Source organism: Nycticebus coucang, chromosome 14, assembly GCF_027406575.1.
Source record: "Nycticebus coucang isolate mNycCou1 chromosome 14, mNycCou1.pri, whole genome shotgun sequence".
Taxonomy (NCBI): Eukaryota; Metazoa; Chordata; class Mammalia; order Primates; family Lorisidae; genus Nycticebus; species Nycticebus coucang.
Genome location: NC_069793.1, coordinates 42003864 through 42023525, shown reverse-complemented (window position 1 = coordinate 42023525; position 19662 = coordinate 42003864). Strand labels below are relative to the sequence as shown.

The 19662-nt window shown below is 36.3% G+C and overlaps 1 protein-coding gene and 1 non-coding gene across 4 annotated transcripts in view; both read left to right on the top strand.

Annotated features, from left to right (window-relative positions):
- Positions 1-19662, top strand: part of ANO5 (anoctamin 5) — a 122619-nt gene that overhangs the window by 80980 nt on the left and 21977 nt on the right. For all 3 annotated transcript variants that reach the window (XM_053562420.1, XM_053562419.1, XM_053562421.1), the window contains 5 exons: positions 7218-7369; positions 9777-9851; positions 12009-12231; positions 14163-14332; positions 14938-15035. In XM_053562420.1, coding sequence (XP_053418395.1) covers positions 7218-7369; positions 9777-9851; positions 12009-12231; positions 14163-14332; positions 14938-15035 — 718 coding nt within the window. The remainder of the gene's footprint in view (positions 1-7217; positions 7370-9776; positions 9852-12008; positions 12232-14162; positions 14333-14937; positions 15036-19662) is intronic.
- On the top strand, positions 15497-15603 carry LOC128566141 (U6 spliceosomal RNA). The gene has a single exon (XR_008374437.1). It is a non-coding gene; the product is annotated as a U6 spliceosomal RNA (small nuclear RNA).

The following is a 19662-nucleotide window of genomic DNA, read 5'->3' as shown; positions in this document are numbered from 1 at the left end:
CATTTTTTCTTTCCAACTAAAAACAAAGAAACAAAAAAGAACTCTAGCAAGCACAAATAAGTGAATTTCAAAACTAGGCAGGGCTTGCTTTACCCAGTGAAAATAACATCAAACATGTTGTGGGTGTGTGTGCACACCAGAGGTATTTTTGTTTTTTTGTGATTTTTGGTTGGTTGCGATGACCTGAAGAGAGCAGCCTAGATTCAAAGTGAGAACAGAAGACCCAGAAATCCACAACCCCAAGTTTTTTGATAAGTTGGTTTATAGGCATCTCTTTATCAGAAGGCTGCCAAATACTACCCATCATTACTTGGAATCAAGATGAATGATAGATGCACAAATTACAACATATTATATTGGGAGAGTTTTCGATTGCTTCCATTAGGAGTTACTTTGCACCAACCCCATCCTTAAATTTCATCAAAAATAGAGTGGCAGCCCTGTGTGCAACAGCCAGTTAACACCATAAAATGGGCACTGTGAAGAAGTAAAACCATCAGTAAGTCCTTCCGGAAAAGTTTGTCATTGTAGTTTGTCATTGTAGTGCACTGATTTAGCTTTGGCTTTTGAGGCTCTTGAACAAATTCTATAAAAGCAGAAGTTCAAGTATATTCGTTTTAGTACAGTGTCTGATACAAACAGGTACACTGAACGAAATGATGAGTTGGCAGGGAAGATGTGAAGAAAAAACGATAATACAGCTTAAAGGAACAACACTAATTGAAGGGTTTGAAGCCTGAAAAACTGCATTACAGTGGAGGGTAAGAAGAGCTTTCGAAAAACACTTCTAGTAGCCAGGAGCAGTGGCTCACATCTGTAATTCTACCATTCTTGAAGGCCGAGGCAGGTGGATTGCTTGAGTTCAGGAGTTCAAGAGTAGCCTGAGCAAGAGTGAGACACTGTCTCTAGTAAAAACAGAAAAATTAGCTGGGTGTTGAGGTGACACCTGTAGTCCTAGCTACTTGGAAGGCTGAGGCAAGAGGATTGCTCAAGCTCAAGAGTTTGAGGTTGCTTTGAGCTCTGTCGCTACGGCACTCTATCCAGGGCACAAAGCAAGACTCTGTCTCAACAAACAAACAAAAACACTTTGGGTTTCTTTATGACGGAAATATGTACCCATTCATAGAAAATTCAAGCAATATATAGAGTCAGGAAGAAAAAGATGTTAAAATCACTAAAAATATGATCCTTATTTTGACCATCTATTTTTAGCATATTTCATTGTACGTTTGTGGGCACGTGTGTTCATAAAATTTTATGTAAATAATATAATATTTACAGAGTTTTAAGCTGGTTTTTATTATTCAATAAAGAATGAGTGATGGAACATCTTCCATGTGAGTAACTATGTTGTATGTTGTGTGTGTACAACTGTGTATTTATGAGTGATTTATCACATCTTTTTTTTTTTACCATTGTAAGTTAGACTGGAATAAACTTCTAGCTATACTTCTCTAATTACCTTCTAAGAATAAATTCTTAGGAGGTAAATTACTGAGAAGTATTCATATTTATAATTTGGAAGGTTTATTCTATATTTCAATATTGCCTTACACAAAGTTTGTGCTAATTTATATTTTTTCAAATGTATGAGTTTTCCAGGGTTCCAGCCCTAAATAAGCTTAGGGATTGGCATTTTTTTGGTCATTGACAGTCTGATAGATATGAATGCTATCTTGTAGTGGTTTCCATTTTTAGTTACTTGATCACAAGTGATATTAACTGTGTTTCTAATACTTTATTTATTGACCATGGGCTCTCCTTGACTTTGTATTTTATTTTCATAATAATTTTATAGATGATTTTGTATAATAAACACAGTAACCATTTGCTACAGAACTTGAAAATATTTTTTCAGTTTGCCATTTACATCTGCCCTTGTATTTAGTCAATAAAATGTTTAATATGCATAACCAGATCACAAAACTATCCTTAACGGTGTTTCTCATTTTTTATTTTTCTTTAGAATAAAATGTTTCCTTATCCAAGATAATTATGTTCACCCATACTTTATTCCAGAAACTTAATTATTTCATTTTACTTACACTTTAATATAATTCAACCAGGGATTTTTAAAGTTTCCAGCCTGGGATTGGTGCTATTCTAGACAATAAGGATTTGCCTATACACATACATGGCCCTTGACCGTAAGGCAGGTTTTTAGTATACGTGCTCCATGACTATAATTGTTTGTAAGCCAATCTCATCACTAGATTACTTGCTCCTTTAGGGCAAATGCCATGGATTTTGCCCCCTCCTTACAGTTCTAGTGTCTTGTATGTATTCAAATATATTATGAATAAATAAATAATTTCGATGCTAATTGTATTCATTCTTGTATGTGAAAAAAGTCTTGTTCTATTTAGGCACAAACAATAAGACCTAAGTCAAAGTTTTCTTTAATTTTCAGAAATCCTTTGCAGGGAATACCTGAATCCTGTGATCCCTACATACTCGTATGATCACAAGAAGCCCATGAAAATCCTGGGAACAATTTTGTTTTTACTAACTTGTTTTTTCCCTTTCCTATAGCACTCGGTTTGCTATTTTGTATCGTTCTTAATTTCTTTCACATCTCAACTCTGTTGTCCAGTTTTCTTATTTCCACTTCAGATTTGCAAATTTTGAGACAAAAGAGGTTGGACTGTTTAGTGTAGTTGAAAGTTTCAGGAATATATATAGAACAGCCAAACTGTTGCATAGCCATAGTAACCAAGAGCTATTATGTCTAAAAATTACGGTCATTGTTCCTTTGGAGTAGAAATAAGCAAACAAATATTAAAATCCTTATTAATGGTACCAGGCTTTGAAAACTCTATTCTCCCTATTAACAAGGAATCTAGGGCGGTACCTGTGGCTCAGTGAGCAGGGCGCCGGCCCCATATACCGAGGGTGGCGGGTTCAAACCCGCCCCCGGCCAAACTGCAACAAAAAAATAGCCGGGCGTTGTGGCAGGCACCTGTAGTCCCAGCTACTCGGGAGGCTGAGGCGGGAGAATCTCCTAAGCCCAGGAGTTGGAGGTTGCTGTGAGCTGTGTGACGCCACGACACTCTACCGAGGGCGATAAGGTGAGACTCTGTCTCTACAAGAAAAAAAAAAAAAAGGAATCTACTGCATATAGGAGCAAAGAAATGAATAAATTAAAAGTTTCTGCCTCATGAAATTCACAATGAACATTAAATGACAGAATGAATAAATAAATGAATGAGTGAAATATAACCTGTTATTTAAAAAGTATATTGGGATACAATCGATCTAAATCCTACTTTTACAGGCTGAGGTGGGTGCACAAGGGAGGACTGAATTGCTTTTTGACTAGAGGAGTTAAGATAACTTTTAGAATACATGGAATTTGATTTGGATTTTAATAAATAAATAGAATTTTGATATGGGAAATGGTGGAAAATATTCTAAAAATAGGACAATCTGGATTGAGCATTAACTCCCACCAATTATCCTCTATTCTTTCAATATCATAAACTATCTCTGAGTTTTTTTCCATCATCACTTCCTCTGTGATATCTTCACCCTTTTCTTGCCAACTGCTGTCCTCATTTGTGTCAAGAAGTTTGCTTTCACTAAGTTCATCTGCTGTATATACAACATCTCCCAATGGTGAGAGCACCAGCATTCTCACAGTCACTGTTTCTTCTGTAATTCCATTTAGATTTGAATTTCACTTCTAGTGTTATCACTTTTTATTTCTTCACTGCACTTTCATCTTTGTTGGCCAATTCTATATTTCCATTTTTCATTTTTATAAAATGTCACATGAATTTAGAGGCAAGGAGACAATACAAATACATGCTTTCCTCTTTGTGTATGCGCCGGGTAACAGATACATAGTGAGCAGTCACCGTCAGACTTGAGAAGACCTGATGTGATTAGTCACCAAACATGATGCACAGAGGTTGCTCGTGTAGTGATTTTTAAACTGATTTTTAAATCTGTCCTTTTTATAATTGCTCTCAGTTAATACCCTACGGTAACTGAAATTTGAGTCATGATAGGGGAGAGGTATCAATGAACTAATTTGTGGAAACAGAAATTCATGCATATGAGAACCATACGAAGCAAAGTCTGCCTGTATTTCTACATGCTTAAAGGAATAAAAAATGAGCCACCCGATACTCATAAATTGAAGACACAGAAGTGTTAAAATTTCCATACTACCCAAAGTTATCTACAGAGTCAATGGAATCCCCCACGAAAATCCCAAAGGAACTTTTTACAGAAATAGGAAAAACAATTATGAAATTCATGTGGAACCACTAAAGAGCTGGAATTGCTTAAGATTCTTCGGAAAGAAAACAAAATCTGGAGGCATGATATTTCCGAAATTCAAAATATATTACTATGGTGACGAAAATAGTATGGTACTGCAAAAAGATTAAAATGGAACCTTATTTTACACCATATACAAAAATCAACTCCAAATGGATTAAAAGCTTGAAGACCTAAAATATTAAAGCTTCTAAAAGAAAACACAGAGGAAAAGCTTCATGACCTTGAATTGGACAATTTTTTTTTTCATGGAAATGACACAGAAAACACAGGCAGTAAAAACAAAAACAAACAGGACTGCATCAAACAGCAAAGGAAACACTCAACAAAATGAAAAGGCAGCCTATGTAATATTTGTAAGAGAGAAATATTTGTAAGACATTAGTCTGATAAAGGGTTAATATCCAAAATGAGATATTACCTCGCAGCTATCGAGATGACTATTATTTAAAAAACAAAAAAAAGAAACAAATGTTGGCGAAGAGATGATGAAATTGGAACTCTTGTAAATTGTTGGTAATAATGGAAAACAATATAGCTTCTATGAAACAGTATGGAATTTCCTCAAAACCTTAAAAAAAGAGCTGCCATATCATCCAGGAATCCCCACTTCTGGGTATTTATCCAAAAGAATTGAAATCAGGATCTCGAAGAAATATTAGCATTCTCATGTTCATTGTAGCACTAGTCACAATAGCCGAGATGTGGAAACAACCTAAATGTCCATCAGCAGACAAATGGATAAACAATCTGTGGCACAGACGTACAATAGAATACCATTCGGCCTTAAGAAGAAAGAAAGGAAGAATTTCTACAACATGTGAAAGCATGGTTGAAACTTGAGGACATTGAGCTAAGGAAGTAAGCCAGTCACAGGAAGAGAAATACTGCATGATGCCATGGACATGAGGTATCTGATCAAATTCATAGAATCGAAGAGTAGAATGGTGGTGACCATGGCGGGTAGTATTGGAAATTCAGGTGTTACTTATCAGTGGGCATAGGGTTTCAGTTAAACAAGATGAATAAACTCTAGAGATCTGTACAACCTTGTACTTCTAATCAACAACAATGAATTGTGCCTTTAAAAATTGATGAAGAGAGTAGATTTATGTTAAGTGTTCTTACCACTTAACACATTTTAGATATTTACTTAAATTTTAATAATAGCCAAAGGGACACATAAGCTAATGTGTACATGAGCAAATGAATAAACAAACGAGCAGTCAGCTGACAGATCTATTTGCAATGAAAAAAATACATCTTGCAATTAGGTGCAAGACATGATTACAAGAGGGACTTTACCTAACAAATGCAATCAGTGTAACCTGGCTTATTGTACCCTCAATGAATCCCCAACAATAAAAAAAGAAAGAAAGCAGTGATACTTAATGAAGGATGTGATTGAGACTTTAAAAATGTACAGATAGAATCATAATTCCTTAAAATTATTCAAAAGGTAGAGAGTGATTGAGAAGAAATTTTGAATGTTGAATCTTTCATAGGTGATAAAAGTATTAGTTAACATTAGTATTCTATTCCTAAACATAAACCCAATATAAAGGCTTGCATATGCCCATCAAAACATATGTACAGAAATGTTCACAGCAGCACTGTTTGTAGTAGCACATATCTGGAAACAAATGTCCATCAACTCAAAAATAAATAACAAAAATTTTGATTTCATTATACCATGAAATACTATACAACAATGAAAATAAATGCACTTTTGCTATCATAGCGACAATGTTGAAGCAAATAGAAAGCTTAATACAAAAAAAAAAACTATCAGTTTTATTCTATCATTTATGTAAAGTTCAAAAGCAGGCAAAGATACACTATAATATAAGAAACTAGAATCCTAGTTACTCTGATGTCTCAGAAGAGCCATAAGGAGGGTCTCTGGGGTGCTGGTTATATTTTTTGTATTGGTGCCAATGACATGGGTATGTTTACTTTGTGAGAATTCTTTGAATTACACACTTCTGTTTTATACACTTTTCTGTAAATATCTTCAATTGAAATTTTTGTGTATATATAGATAAGAATTTCAAATATATAATATATAACATAATATCTTTATAAAGATGCCAAAAATGTATGCACATTTAAAGAAAGGAAAAAACTGTTGTTAAAATTGTAGTAATCAATATACACCAATAACAAAAGAAATACAGATCACACCGAGCACCTCTTGTAATTGCAGTAGTCAAATGTGACTTGAGTATTACAAATATAATACAGATTTTTCCTTTTTTAAAATATGTATACATTTTTTGGCTTTATGTACATAAAAAATTTTATATACATATATAGAGAGAGAGGGTGGGAGAGAGAGAGAGAAATCATGGTGAGGAATGGCTCTAATGTTTTCATAAAGATGAGTCATAGGTGTAGTTCCCTTAAACTAGGAAGTCAGCTACTCGGGAGGCTGAGGCAGGAGAATCGCCTAAGGCCAAGAACTGGAGGTTGCTGTGAGCTGTAACACCACAGTACTCTACTGAGGGTGACAAAGTGAGACTCTATCTCTAAAAAAACAAAACAAAAAAAAAAAAACAAAAACTAGGAAGTTGGAACAATGACTAGAATGATTTCTATAAAAGACACGTGCAAAAAAATCTGTGTTTAGTAACAAGTTAAGTTTATATATTATTTCAAATTATCTGAATAAAAAGAAAGAGAGAGAGTTTTGTGCCAGGCAAAAAAAATTTCTAAGAAATTAATTTGAATCTTTGTATATCAGTTATTCTATTATTCCACAGTATTAGGCCAAGGTTAGTAATTAATCATTTTTCATTAAACATATCAGTGAGAGAGTAGCCAACTACAAAATATCAACTATCAGGTAATGAAAGTGAGTCAAGAGCGAAGTAGAAAAAAGTTATGTTCTACGTCTTGACTATGTTCGCTTTTTTGTTTCTATCTGCCTCCAGTCACCTTGTTTTTGGAGTTTTGGAAACAGCGACAAGCCCGACTGGAATATGAATGGGACCTGGTGGACTTTGAAGAGGAACAGCAGCAGCTTCAGCTGAGACCCGAATTTGAAGCTATGTGTAAACACAGGAAAATGAATCCAGTAACGAAGGTAGATTCTGAAACTGAAATTAGGACACACAGCTACAGGTTGCGTCTTAAATCATACTTCAATATTCTTTCAAAGTATTCGCCAAAATATAAACCATATAAACTTCTTTACTTGTTTCTAGTATATACATAGATATTCTTATATGTGTGTGTATATATATGTGTGTGTGTGTGAACGTTTACAAACAGATACAAAAGGAGATAGCAAAGTACAGTGAACCCATGAATGTGCCTAATTACCCATCTTCAATCATTTTTATTTTTATTATTATTTTTTTTTGGGGGGGGGAAAGAGCCTCGAGCTATCGCCCTAGGTAGAGTGCTGTGTCATCACAGCTCACAGCAACCTCCAACACCAGGGCTTAAGCAATTCTCTTGCCTCAGCCTCCCAAGTAGCTGGGACTACAGGTGCCCGCCACAATGCCCAGCTATTTTTTGGTTGTAGTTGTCATTATTGTTTGGCAGGCCTGGGCTGGATTCAAACCCACCAGCTGTGGTGTATGTGGCCAGTGCCTTTGCCATTGAGCTACAGGCTCTGAGCCTCAATCGTTTTTAAATTTGTGAACAATTTTACTTCATTTATACTCCTATTCCCTTGTGTCACTAGAGTATTTTGAAGCAAATCAAAGGCAACATAAAGTGAAATATAAAGGTCTATAATCAGGAAAAATAGAAAGTGGTGTGCATTCTGTGGGCTTTCTATTTAAACATAAAGACATGAAAATAAAACTGTTAATGTGAAAAAGTTAAAATAGTAGATATAATAAGATGTAAGTCTTATGAGTATTTGTTTGATTAGACCAAATTCTTAACTGAGAAAATGGTTGTATGTTCTTGTCTGAGTCATTTGACATCTTGTTACCTCATTTTTTTTCACATGATCATGGACATTACCTTCACACATCAGAATCTTGGCTACATATTTTTAGAGCCCCTATTTTTCCATAATCTATAATTGTTGTATTGCCTACAGCTATTTAAAGGGGAATAGACCACATCTTATACTCTCTTCAGTAGAATTTCTTACATGGTTCAAGACATAATTCTTGCAGTACAACCCTCAAAATTGTTTCCACAGTTTAAACATACACTAAACATTTATTATATTGCATCGAAACATTACAAAAATGTAGTAACTGAACAAAAGACAAAAAAACACCTCAGAAAATACATTGACAATTTGGGTGGCAATTTGAAATTAAGAAACCATATTAAAAGATATTGACAGAATAATGACGTGATGTTTATTCCTATTTCATGAGATAAAGAGGAAAACAAAAGCAGGCCTATTGGCTTCACCAAAAATTGACAGAAAAAAAAATCTATAGGGCAGCTCCTGTGGCTCAAGGAGTAGGGCACTGGCCCCATATACCGGAGGTGGTGGGTTCAAACCCAGCCCTGACCCAAAAAAAAAAAAAAAAATCTATATATATTGAATGCTTACATTTGAAACCAGTTGAAAAGCAGTATGTATTGATTTGCTATGAATCACCTCGTTCACTTAGCTGTAATGGTTTTGAAATGAAGAGACAGACTTTAGTTATAGTGTTTCCTCAGTGTTTTAGCACAGCTGTCTGTATTGGGAACACAGGTGCATGTGTACACCCAAGAAATATGCAGACACATGCATGAGTACACACACGCATTGAGTGAACACACCTGCACACAGTCACATGGTTGCACACACGCATGAAAATCTTGAAGTTCTGTGGAACTCTCAGACAGCCCGTTCTACCCATTGAATAGTTCTGGTTATTCTACCCATTGGAGGTTCTGGTTATAGTCAGAACACCCTGAAAGTCTGTAAAATACAAAGTATTATGTATAGAATTACATGATATGGATTTCTGCCGATAACTACTTTTTACTTCTTTCGGGTGAAATCGACCTACCTCCTTATGTATCTAAAAGTGTCAACTGATATAATTAATATCTTCCATTAATAACTTTTAAATCTTGAAGGTGAAAAATTCTGGGCTCCTAAGTGATGTGGAAAAACAAAGTTTATCCTATAAATATAAAGAAGGCATCCAATTTGATTATACTGCAGAGCAATTATAGAGCAACGCAATTCAATTCACTCAGAATAAAATGCTAACATCATTTAAGCATGCTCATTTAAGCAGCAGCCCTCACGATTTGACTGAATACAATAATATTCAGGAAACAGCATGTATCTATTAAATTTTATGTTACGTGTGAGGTACCTTATTTAGGAGGCCTGAAGGTTTCTACTTCAAAAGAAAGAACCATTGCTGGAAGGCAGCTTGCCATGAGCAATAATGGGCCTTTTGGGAAGGTTGCTACATAATTTTGGGCTCTATAATTTTGACTGATGCTTGGAGTTCCAACTTTGAAAATAGATTTAAATTTTTTCTGTGTTTTTATTTTTTTTTTCAATATTACAGGAGATGGAACCTCACATGCCGTTACGTTCCCGTATTCCATGGTACCTGTGCTCAGGAGCCACGGTAGTGTTATGGGTGAGCATGTCTTTAAAAACTGTTCTCTCCTTAACAGGCAATTAGGATTATCTCAACAGTTTCACCTGCAATGGCTCTTGACTCTTTCTCTCCCCCCACCCTGGTCTTTATCTTGGTTACTTCTCTTATATAAAATAGTCTATAATTGACATGAATTTTTCCATACTGAACTCTGGCAAAAGATCTAGAGGAAGAGATAAGTGCTTTATTTGAGAATCTGTCCCTCTCTGCCTCACAACATCTCATGAAGTGACCACTTGGAATAGTAACAGAATAGCAAATTTATTTGGATTACAGACGCCTCAGTCAGTTTTAGAAAATGGTTTGTCTTTGTCTCCACTTAAAATACCTGCACAAAATAAATTAACCCCCCCCTTCAACTTTAGTTCATACTGTAAATGAGATAAAAAAGAAAATGTTTCTTCTCCTACTTGAATAATTTAATTAGGATATCACGTTGTGAGGGAGTCAGGTTTTTTTTTTTTTTTTTTTTTGTAGAGACAGAGTCTCACTTTATGGCCCTCGGTAGAGTGCCGTGGCCTCACCCAGCTCACAGCAACCTCCAACTCCTGGGCTTAAGCGATTCTCTTGCCTCAGCCCCCCAAGTAGCTGGGACTACAGGCGCCCGCCACAACGCCCGGCTATTTTTTTGGTTGCAGTTTGGCCGGGGCCGGGTTTGAACCCGCCACCCTGGGTATATGGGACCAGCGCCCTAGCAACTGAGCCACAGGCGCTGCCCGTGGGAGTCAGGTTTTCTAAATTCCTTTTAGCTAATAGATTTCTCTACCACTGTGGTCTATTACCTGCCTTCCCTTTTTCAAACATGTGCCTTTAACTTTGGGAAAATAAATGAAAAATTCATCTGACAGGTTAGAATGTTAAAACACACATAATTAACAGTTATAGAATATAATTTAATATCACCAGGCTATAAATCCTATTCTTTATCTTTAGTATTTTTGTTAAAGCTATTATTTTCCTATTTTAAAAGAGTTAATAGAGGGCCAGGTTCTGTGGCTCACGCCTATAATCCTAGCACTCTCGGAGGTAGAGACAGGTGGATCGCCTGAGCTCAGAAGTTAGAGACCAGCCTGAGCAAGAGGGAGACCCTGTCTCTACTGAAAACAGAAAAATTACCTGAGCTTTGTAGGTAGGCACGTGTAGCCCCAGATACTGTTGCAGCTGAGACACAAGGATTGCTCAAACCCAGGAGCTTGAGGTTGCTGTGAGCTATCACAGCACGGCACTCTATCCAGGGCGACACAGTGGGACTCTGTCTCTAAATTAATTCATTAATAGAAACATGTTTTCTTAGATTATATAACAATCATTGAAGAGATGTGACAGAATAAAAGGAGCTGTGCCACAATAACCAATCAGGATACTTTTGGGGAAACATTCTGGAGTATGGTCCCAGAAAGATTATTCTGTTTCTGATTTCTTGTTCTCATTCAATTGGACTCACTCCCTCAACTTTTAGAATAAAATTCTCTGATGATTGAAATAAAGGCATTTTTGTGCTTTTGCTATATTGGAAGAGTGCTAAATTTTATACAGAACCTACATAAATATCTACACTATCAGATATTAGTGGCAGATTAGACCAATAATCTTAACAGTCTGAGAAGAAATGAAATATATTCTTAAATGTATTTTTCTTGGAAAAGTGGGTGATCTTCACTCTACATGTTTGGTAACAACTAAAAGCATGAGTCAGCAAACTTTTTCTGTAAAGGAGCCATCTATATTTTGGGCTGTGTGCCCACATGTAGTCTTCAGCACATAATTTTTTTTATTTTTCTTTATAAGCTTTAAAAATGCAGAACAATCTTAACTATAAGGGCTTTTTAAGGTGAGGCAAAGCCTTGGCCAGGATTTGGCCCCCTGCTGTCATTTTCCAATGCCTGCTAGAGTATCGGCAGGGAATATTTTGCTATTTTAGACTTAGCTGGTGCAATACACATTATCTGTAACCCTTTTATTTTGCTACTGTTCATTTCCTGCCATCGATAGTATGAGAGTCTGACTTGGTTTTCTTTGCATGCATGGGCTGCTAAACTTAATATAATGAGATGAACAGAATGGTGAGTGTTTTAGATGCTTATGTAGCTCAGAGATACAGAGACCCAAGTAACCGATTCTGTTTCCCTTCCTCAGATGTCTCTGGTCCTCAGCAGCATGGTAGCTGTCATTGTGTACCGCCTGTCCGTCTTTGCAACATTTGCTAGCTTCATGGAAAAGGATGCATCCTTAAAGCACGTCAAAAGTTTCTTTACTCCCCAGATAGCTACATCACTCACAGGATCATGCTTTAACTTTATCGTCATCTTGATCTTGAATTTCTTTTATGAAAAGATATCTGCCTGGATGACAAAAATGGGTAAGCTGGCCAACCCATAAGTATGACCCTGAACAGGGGTTTCTACCAATGGTATCCAAGCGTTTTGGATTGCCTCCTAGGGAGTTCGTTTTTCAAGGATATATTTTAAGGCAGTTTATCTCAGTGGGTAGCCCTGCAGCTTGATGCCACATTCAGGCCCCTTATAATGGAAGCAGGAACAAGATTTGTATTGGACACTCTAGATATTTGTGAGTATTCTTGCCTTAATCTTCCCTTGACAAGTCTAATTGAATCCTAAGTAAAATGTTCACTCAAGACCCAATTTTTACTTCACGTGTATGATTCTAGAAGGTAAGAAGCCATCAAAGTGAAAGCCACAGCAATCAGCTCCTTCTAAGTAAATTAAACTTCAGCGCTCTTCTTTTCAGTTGTTATCTCTTAAAACTGGAATGATGTTCTTGTTAAAATATTAATGTCTTCTAAATCCACGAGGGAAGGTGAAGGGGGTCACAGGTGAAGTAAAGATTCCGTCAAAGAGAGGAGCACAGAGGCCAGTCAATTCTGGTCTTGCTAGTGACGAGCTGGAATAAGATTTAGAGACTCCACGCAGAGCATCAGCCTCTTCTCTGAGCGCTTCCTCAGGGGCGGAGCTCCTCCTGTAAATCTGTACACCGACATCTTCCCAAAGGCAAGCAAAAACAGCACTGGGAAGTAACTTTCATTACATACTATCTTCACGTTTGGAAGTCTCGCTCTCAGTTTTACTTTTCTCTGGAAGCAGCAGCAAGAAAATTACAGTAGATAAACTGCTTTAAAAGCACATTTAAAAGTCACAGTTCTCTTCATTGAGAAAAATCACTGAAGGTCACAATTTTTTTTTTTTTTTTTTTTTTAGAAATGCAGCTAAATTTTATTAAAATGGAGGAGTGATCTTTGTTTTTAGAGTAATTTGTGTTACTATCTCATATTTCTGAAAATGTCACGGATTTGGCTGGATCAGCTGGTGCTCCTGGGAAAGCCTCAGCTCAGAAAAACATGTCTTGCCAGGGTGGTGGCTGACACCTATAGTCCTAGTGTTCTGGGAAGCGGAGGCAGGTGGATTGCTTGAGCTCAGGAGTTGGAAACCAGCTTACTAAAAATAACTGGGTGTCTTGGCAGGAGCCTTTAGTCCCAGCTACTAGGAAGCCTGAGGCAAGAGGAACTCTTGAGCTTAAGACTTTGAGGTTGCTGCGCTATGACACCACAGCACTCTGCACAGGGTGACAGAGGGAGACTCTCTCAAAAAGAAAGAAAGAAAGAAAAGGAAGGAAGGAAGGAAAACATGCTCCCTTACTATTTTGTGCCTCATTATGATCTATGTGGGGAGAAGAGAATTTAGTATTTCCTGGTCTTGGAATTTGTTGAATGACAGTTGATGACCACGCATTTTAAATGAAGGAGAGGAGAAAGGTGTACTATTTTTGCCAACATTTACTATCACATTGTTTTCAAAATTAACATAACCATTTAATTCCTGAGAGAAATACAATGTAGTTGGAAATCATCCCCACACTTGACATGAGTTTACTTTGTTTTAACCAGAGAGAGAAAAACAGAGAGAAAGAGAGACAGAGAGAGAGAGAGATGTGAATGGTCTTTGTTTATGGAATATCATGTTGTGTTTGGATGTGCGTAAGGCTCTCCTGTCTTATATGAGTTTAAATTTTATGTTCTGACTGTGTGATTCACCCACACATGGACTCTATCCCTCTAAATGTGCTAGTGACTGCCTCCTAGACATTTTCAGTGGTTAGATAAATAGAAAGTGTCTAACAGAAAGCCTTCTACAATTAATATTGGTCTGGTGTTACCTTGAGTGGGGAGCATTGCTGTAGGTTCTCAGAATGACTAGATGTCCACTTGTTCCGGGGAGTACAAGTTCAAGGAGAAACTGGAAGGTGCATTAAACCTTGGTGTTTTTTATTTACCAGAAATTCCTCGAACTTACCAGGAGTACGAAAGCAGTCTTACCTTGAAAATGTTCCTATTTCAATTTGTAAATTATTACTCGTCCTGCTTCTACGTAGCTTTCTTTAAAGGGAAGTTCGTGGGCTATCCTGGAAAATACACATATATGTTTAATGTGTGGAGAAGTGAAGAGGTAAGAACTCCCTTGAGAGGTGAGGTCTGTAGCTTTGGTAACTCAATCTTGACTCACTGCCTTCTCAGAGCTCTAACTCAAATGTTGTCATGTTGTTAGCAAAGTCTAGACACAAAGTCTGTCCAGAGATGAATCCTGTAATTTGATAAAATTTCTAGTTCATGTTGGGCAAGAAGTTATATGGAGCCTGTGGTTTGGAAGTAAAATAGAACTAGAAAATGAGCTAAGTAACTTCTTCATTCCTGAAAGCTTCCTGCAAAAGGAAAAATTATTATTTTCTGCAGCATCAGACCAGATCAATAGTTTCCTGGATTTATATCCAGTCACATAGAAAATACACCAACTCCTCACTTTCACCAGGACAAAAGGGCTCAGACTTTTCTGAGAATCAGACCCCCAGAAATACAATCAGATCAATCTAGTGCAGCTATCCTGACACGGTTCTTTGGTCATGTTGGAAAGTAGGTTAAATATCTCTTTAATCCCTTAATATCCCTTCCAAACGAAATCTTGAGATTCTAATCTTCTTAGGGTCTCTTTTAGTTGTTGCTGCATTCCATCTTTCATCATTTACTTCTTTTTCCTCCCCTCTTGTTTCCAACTAGTGTGATCCTGGTGGCTGCCTAATAGAATTAACGACCCAGTTGACCATCATAATGATTGGGAAACAGATTTGTGGAAACGTTAAAGAAGCCATTTATCCGTATGTATGACTCACAAGCTCTTTATGTGGTTTAAGTTACCATGAGAGATTTCTTATAGAATAAGATGAAATGTGTTCATGGTATTATGGTATCTCTGTTAGAAAATGGTTAAGCAACAACAAAAACTGTCTTTAATCTACAATGAAAGATATGTTAAGGTAATACAGGCTTTTATTTTTATTACTATCTTTTGGTTCCACAAATAGAAAAAGTTTTTTAGATTTAATTTTTAATTGATAAATAATAATTGCATGTATTTAGGGGATACATTGTGCTGTTTTAAATATGGCCCTTTAAAATGCATCTTTGTCACATGAATGACGTTGAGGGTAAATAGTTATTTCTCCTTCGAAGATTTTCACTGGGAACTCTAAAGATTATATCCTGTTTGTCCATTCTACATATTGTATATTATTTCCTAAGATTGCTAAATGTTGAGTTTGCAAAAGTATCCACGTATATGCTCGTTTCAGCAGTACATATACTAACATTGAAACAATACGGAGAAGATTAGCATGGTCCTTGTGCAAGGATGACATGCAAGTTCATGAAATGTTTCATATTTAAATAAATCTGGTTATAAATGAAATGCTGGAGAACTTTTAGGTCAATGCATAATAAGATTGCTCTCTGATCCACAAAAGCAGAGCAAAATGAATACATTACAAAAAGAAAAAAACAAAAATGATGGTTGATTTCAGATACTGATCAACATTTTCATGAATAAAATAAGATAATCATAAAATCATAAGCTTGTGATCTTGTAGGGCACCTAGTTAGAAATAATGGTGACAGGGTTTCATACCCACAGTACAGTCTAGAAGTGCTTCACTTAAGACGGGGGACTGGCCAGTTTAACTTTACTTAAAGCCAAGGTCTGGGTTTATTTTCTTATTTGTGAAAGAGTGTTGAAAACAGCCTCCTCCCCAACATACACACAATTCCACAGTGCTTCCTAGGGTTCAATTTCATATGCTGACAAAGGAAGAACATGGACTTATCCTTACAAATGGTAATAGGTTTGAGCCAAGCCTGCTTCTAGTTTCCTCACATTCCTAAGAGAAATAACTCCAAGTCCTACCACTAGATCAGCGGTTGTCAACCTGTGGGTCGTGACCCCTTTGAACTGTATTAAAGGGTTGAGGTATTAGGAAGATTGAGAATCACTGCAAGTCTAGATTGAGAGAACAGAGAACAAAAAGCATAACCTGAGCCTACCTACAAACCCCAATTTCAAAACATACGATGAGCTTTAATTCTACAAAAGCTGTTAATGAAATCACCTTAGAAAGTGATCTTACTCTAGCTATGATTCTAGCCAGAAGATTCTGGGAAAGCCCATAAAATAGTATATTGACAATGCTAACAACATAAGGAGGTGATAATGACATTTAAAAGGATCAAGATATTAAAATTAACAGTTAGGACTTCTAGTTCCAAATTGTTGGCATAGATGTAAGCTGGCTTCTTTCTTCCCCAATCTCCCCCGCCCCTCCCCCGGCCCACACACACACAGATGCAAACACACCAAGACAAATCATTACCATCTACAACCCAGAGTTCAGGTATGGTGATGAAACAGTTCCCAGGGCCACAGAGAAGTACAGAAACTCCAAAAAGATGGTGAAAGAACTGGATTTCCACTTCTGTGATGTACGTCCCCCATCCTTCCAAGTGCAAACTATGCAAAAAAATCTCTCCTTAACTCATAATTTCTACATTGGAAAAAGGGAAATTGAGGTGGTCAACCAGCTTCCCCACCTTCCTGCTCCTTGGCAGGTGATTTACCCTTTCCTTAAGGTACCATATGGAGTGCCTGAAGGGAGTAAGATCCTGAAGGACAGGCAGAGACAAACTGAGAAGGTGGAACTACCATCCCCAACTTGGAAAGCCTGCTCTGTATCTCAGCAAAAGATTTCATATTAAAGTGGCTATAGGCCATATGTTCCCAACATGCCATAAGCACGAACCGTTAGCCACTACCTAGTTATCTCACAACGCTGGAGTTCAGGGCCTCCCCAATTTGGGACCCACAGGTGTTCTGACCATTTGCTAGAGCTAAGTGAATCAGGGTTAAGGCGCCATCTAGAGCCAAAAGTGGGGGCAGCAGCCTAACAGATTCACTGAAGCAGATGATATATGTTCAATAAAAACCAAAACAAGCTGGACAGAGAAAAAACTGGAATAAATCACTAACCCTTAAATGCAAAGTCATAGACGTATACCCTCAAGAAATGACAGCAAGCAAGGAAAAATGACCTCCCCAAAAGGACAAAACAAAATCCATGACAAACTCCAACGAGATGGTGATTTCTGAGCTCTCTGACCAAGAATTCAAAATAGCAATTTTAAGGAAACTCAGTGATCTCTAAGATAACACAAGAAAGCACTTCAGATATCTAACAGAGAAATTTAACAAATATATTTAAATAATGTAAAAAATCAAACAAACCTTGGAACTGAGGAGTGTATTTGCTGAAATGAGAAATTTTTTGAGGCTGTCTGTCAATAGAAGACAGAATGGAGGAAAGAATCAGTGAGCTTACAGATTGGCTGTTTGAAAATAGAGTATAAAAAAGAAAATAAATAATGAAAAGAAATGAAGACCACCCCCAGAAGACCAAATGTAAGCATTATAGGTGGTTAAGAAGGAGTTGAGCAAAAGCAAGGGGTAGAAAACTTATTCAAAGAAAGAATAACAGAAAACCTTCCAAAACTTGAGAAACACATGAACATTCAGCTATAGGAAAGTCTTAGAACATCTAACAGATTCAACCCCAATAAGGCAAGGAATTTAATAATCAAACTCTCAAAGGTCAAGGATGAAAAGAAGATTCTAAAAGCAGCAAGAGACAGGAAACAAAGGAGCTTCAGTTCTGGCAAGGGACTTCTCAGCAGAAACCCTATAGAAGGGGAGTCAGTGGAATGACATCTCAACGTACTCAAAACACTCTACAACCCAAGAATATTATATCCTAAAAAAAGTGTCATTCAGATTTGAAGCAGAGATAAAGTTCTCTGCAGACAAAAGCTGAGAAAATCCATCTCCACCATACCCATCATGTAAGAAATGCTAAAGGGAGTTCTTAAGTTTGAAAGAAAAAAACATTAACATACAAAAGGGAACTTTTCAAAGTCTAAAATCCACTGATAAAACTAGGTGTATGGACAAACCCAGAATACTTGATTACTGTGTTTCTGGTGTGCAATGTACCCATAATTTTAGTACAAAATCTAAAAGACAAATCTATCTAAAACAATAATAGCTACTGCAACCTGTTAAGAGATAGGTTATTTTAAAATGTGTAAATTGAGATAGCCAAGAGTTATGATGAAGGAGTGGAGTTAAAGTGTACAATTTTTGTTAGGTTTATTAGTTTCTGTTATTTGTGTTCTAATATAAATTTTCATCTCTTTAAAATAACTTGTTATATATATAAATTTTTTTGGAAGCCTCATGGTAACCACAACACAAAAATCTGTAATAGATTCACCAAAAAAGAAAAGAAACAAATTAAAACATAACAAACCACACCTACCTTGCATCTTACAAGGGTACATGTGAAATTTACTAAATGTAGAAGATAAATGTCTTAACACAATAACTAAGAAAATGCCATGAAGGCTATGTAAACCAGTTTGATGAAAATATTTCAAATTATATATAAAACCAGCACATTGTACCCCACGATTGCATTAATGTACACAGCTATGATTTAATTAAAAAAAAAACATAGCAGAGATATTCACTTAACTATAAAGGAAGACAATAGAAAGAAAAAAAGGAAGAGAATTTTCATTGCAACCAGAAAACAAGCAGCAAAATGGCAGTAGTGAGTACTTATCAATAATAATAATGAATGTAAATGTTTTCAATTTTCAGGCACAAGAGTAGTTGAATTGATAAAGAAAGAAATCCCAGCTATATGCTATCTTCAAGAACCTTACTTCATCTATAGACATACTTAGATTGAAATGGAAGGAATGGAACAAGATGTTCCATGCAAATGGAAACAAAAAACAAAAAACACGAGCAATTATGCTCATATCAGATAAAATAGACTACAAATCAAAGGCTCTAAAAGAAATAAGAAAAGTCACTATATAATGATAAAGAGGCAAATTCAGCTTGAGGATGTAACAGTTATAAATACCCACACACCCAAACCAGAGCACCCAAATGTATAAAGCAAACATGAATAGACCAAAAGGGTAAGATAGACTGCAATGTAGTAATAGTAGAGGACTTTAACACCCCACTCTCAGTAATGGGTAATCATCCTAACTGAAAATCAATGGAGAAACAGTAGAGTTAGACATAGTAGTCCTAACTGACATTTACAGAACATTTCAGTCAACTGCTACAGAATTCATATTATTTTAATCAGCAAATAAAATATTTTTGATCATATGTTAGGTCTCAAAACAAGTCAGTAAAAATTAAAAAAAAATGGAAATTATATCAAATATTTCTTCTACCACAGGGGAATAAAACTAGAAATCAATAACTAAAGGAAACTTGGAAAATACACAAACATGGAAAGTAAGCAATATGCTCCTCAACAACCAATAAGTCAATGACAGAAATAAGAAACAAATATAAAAATTCCTTGAAACAAATGAAGT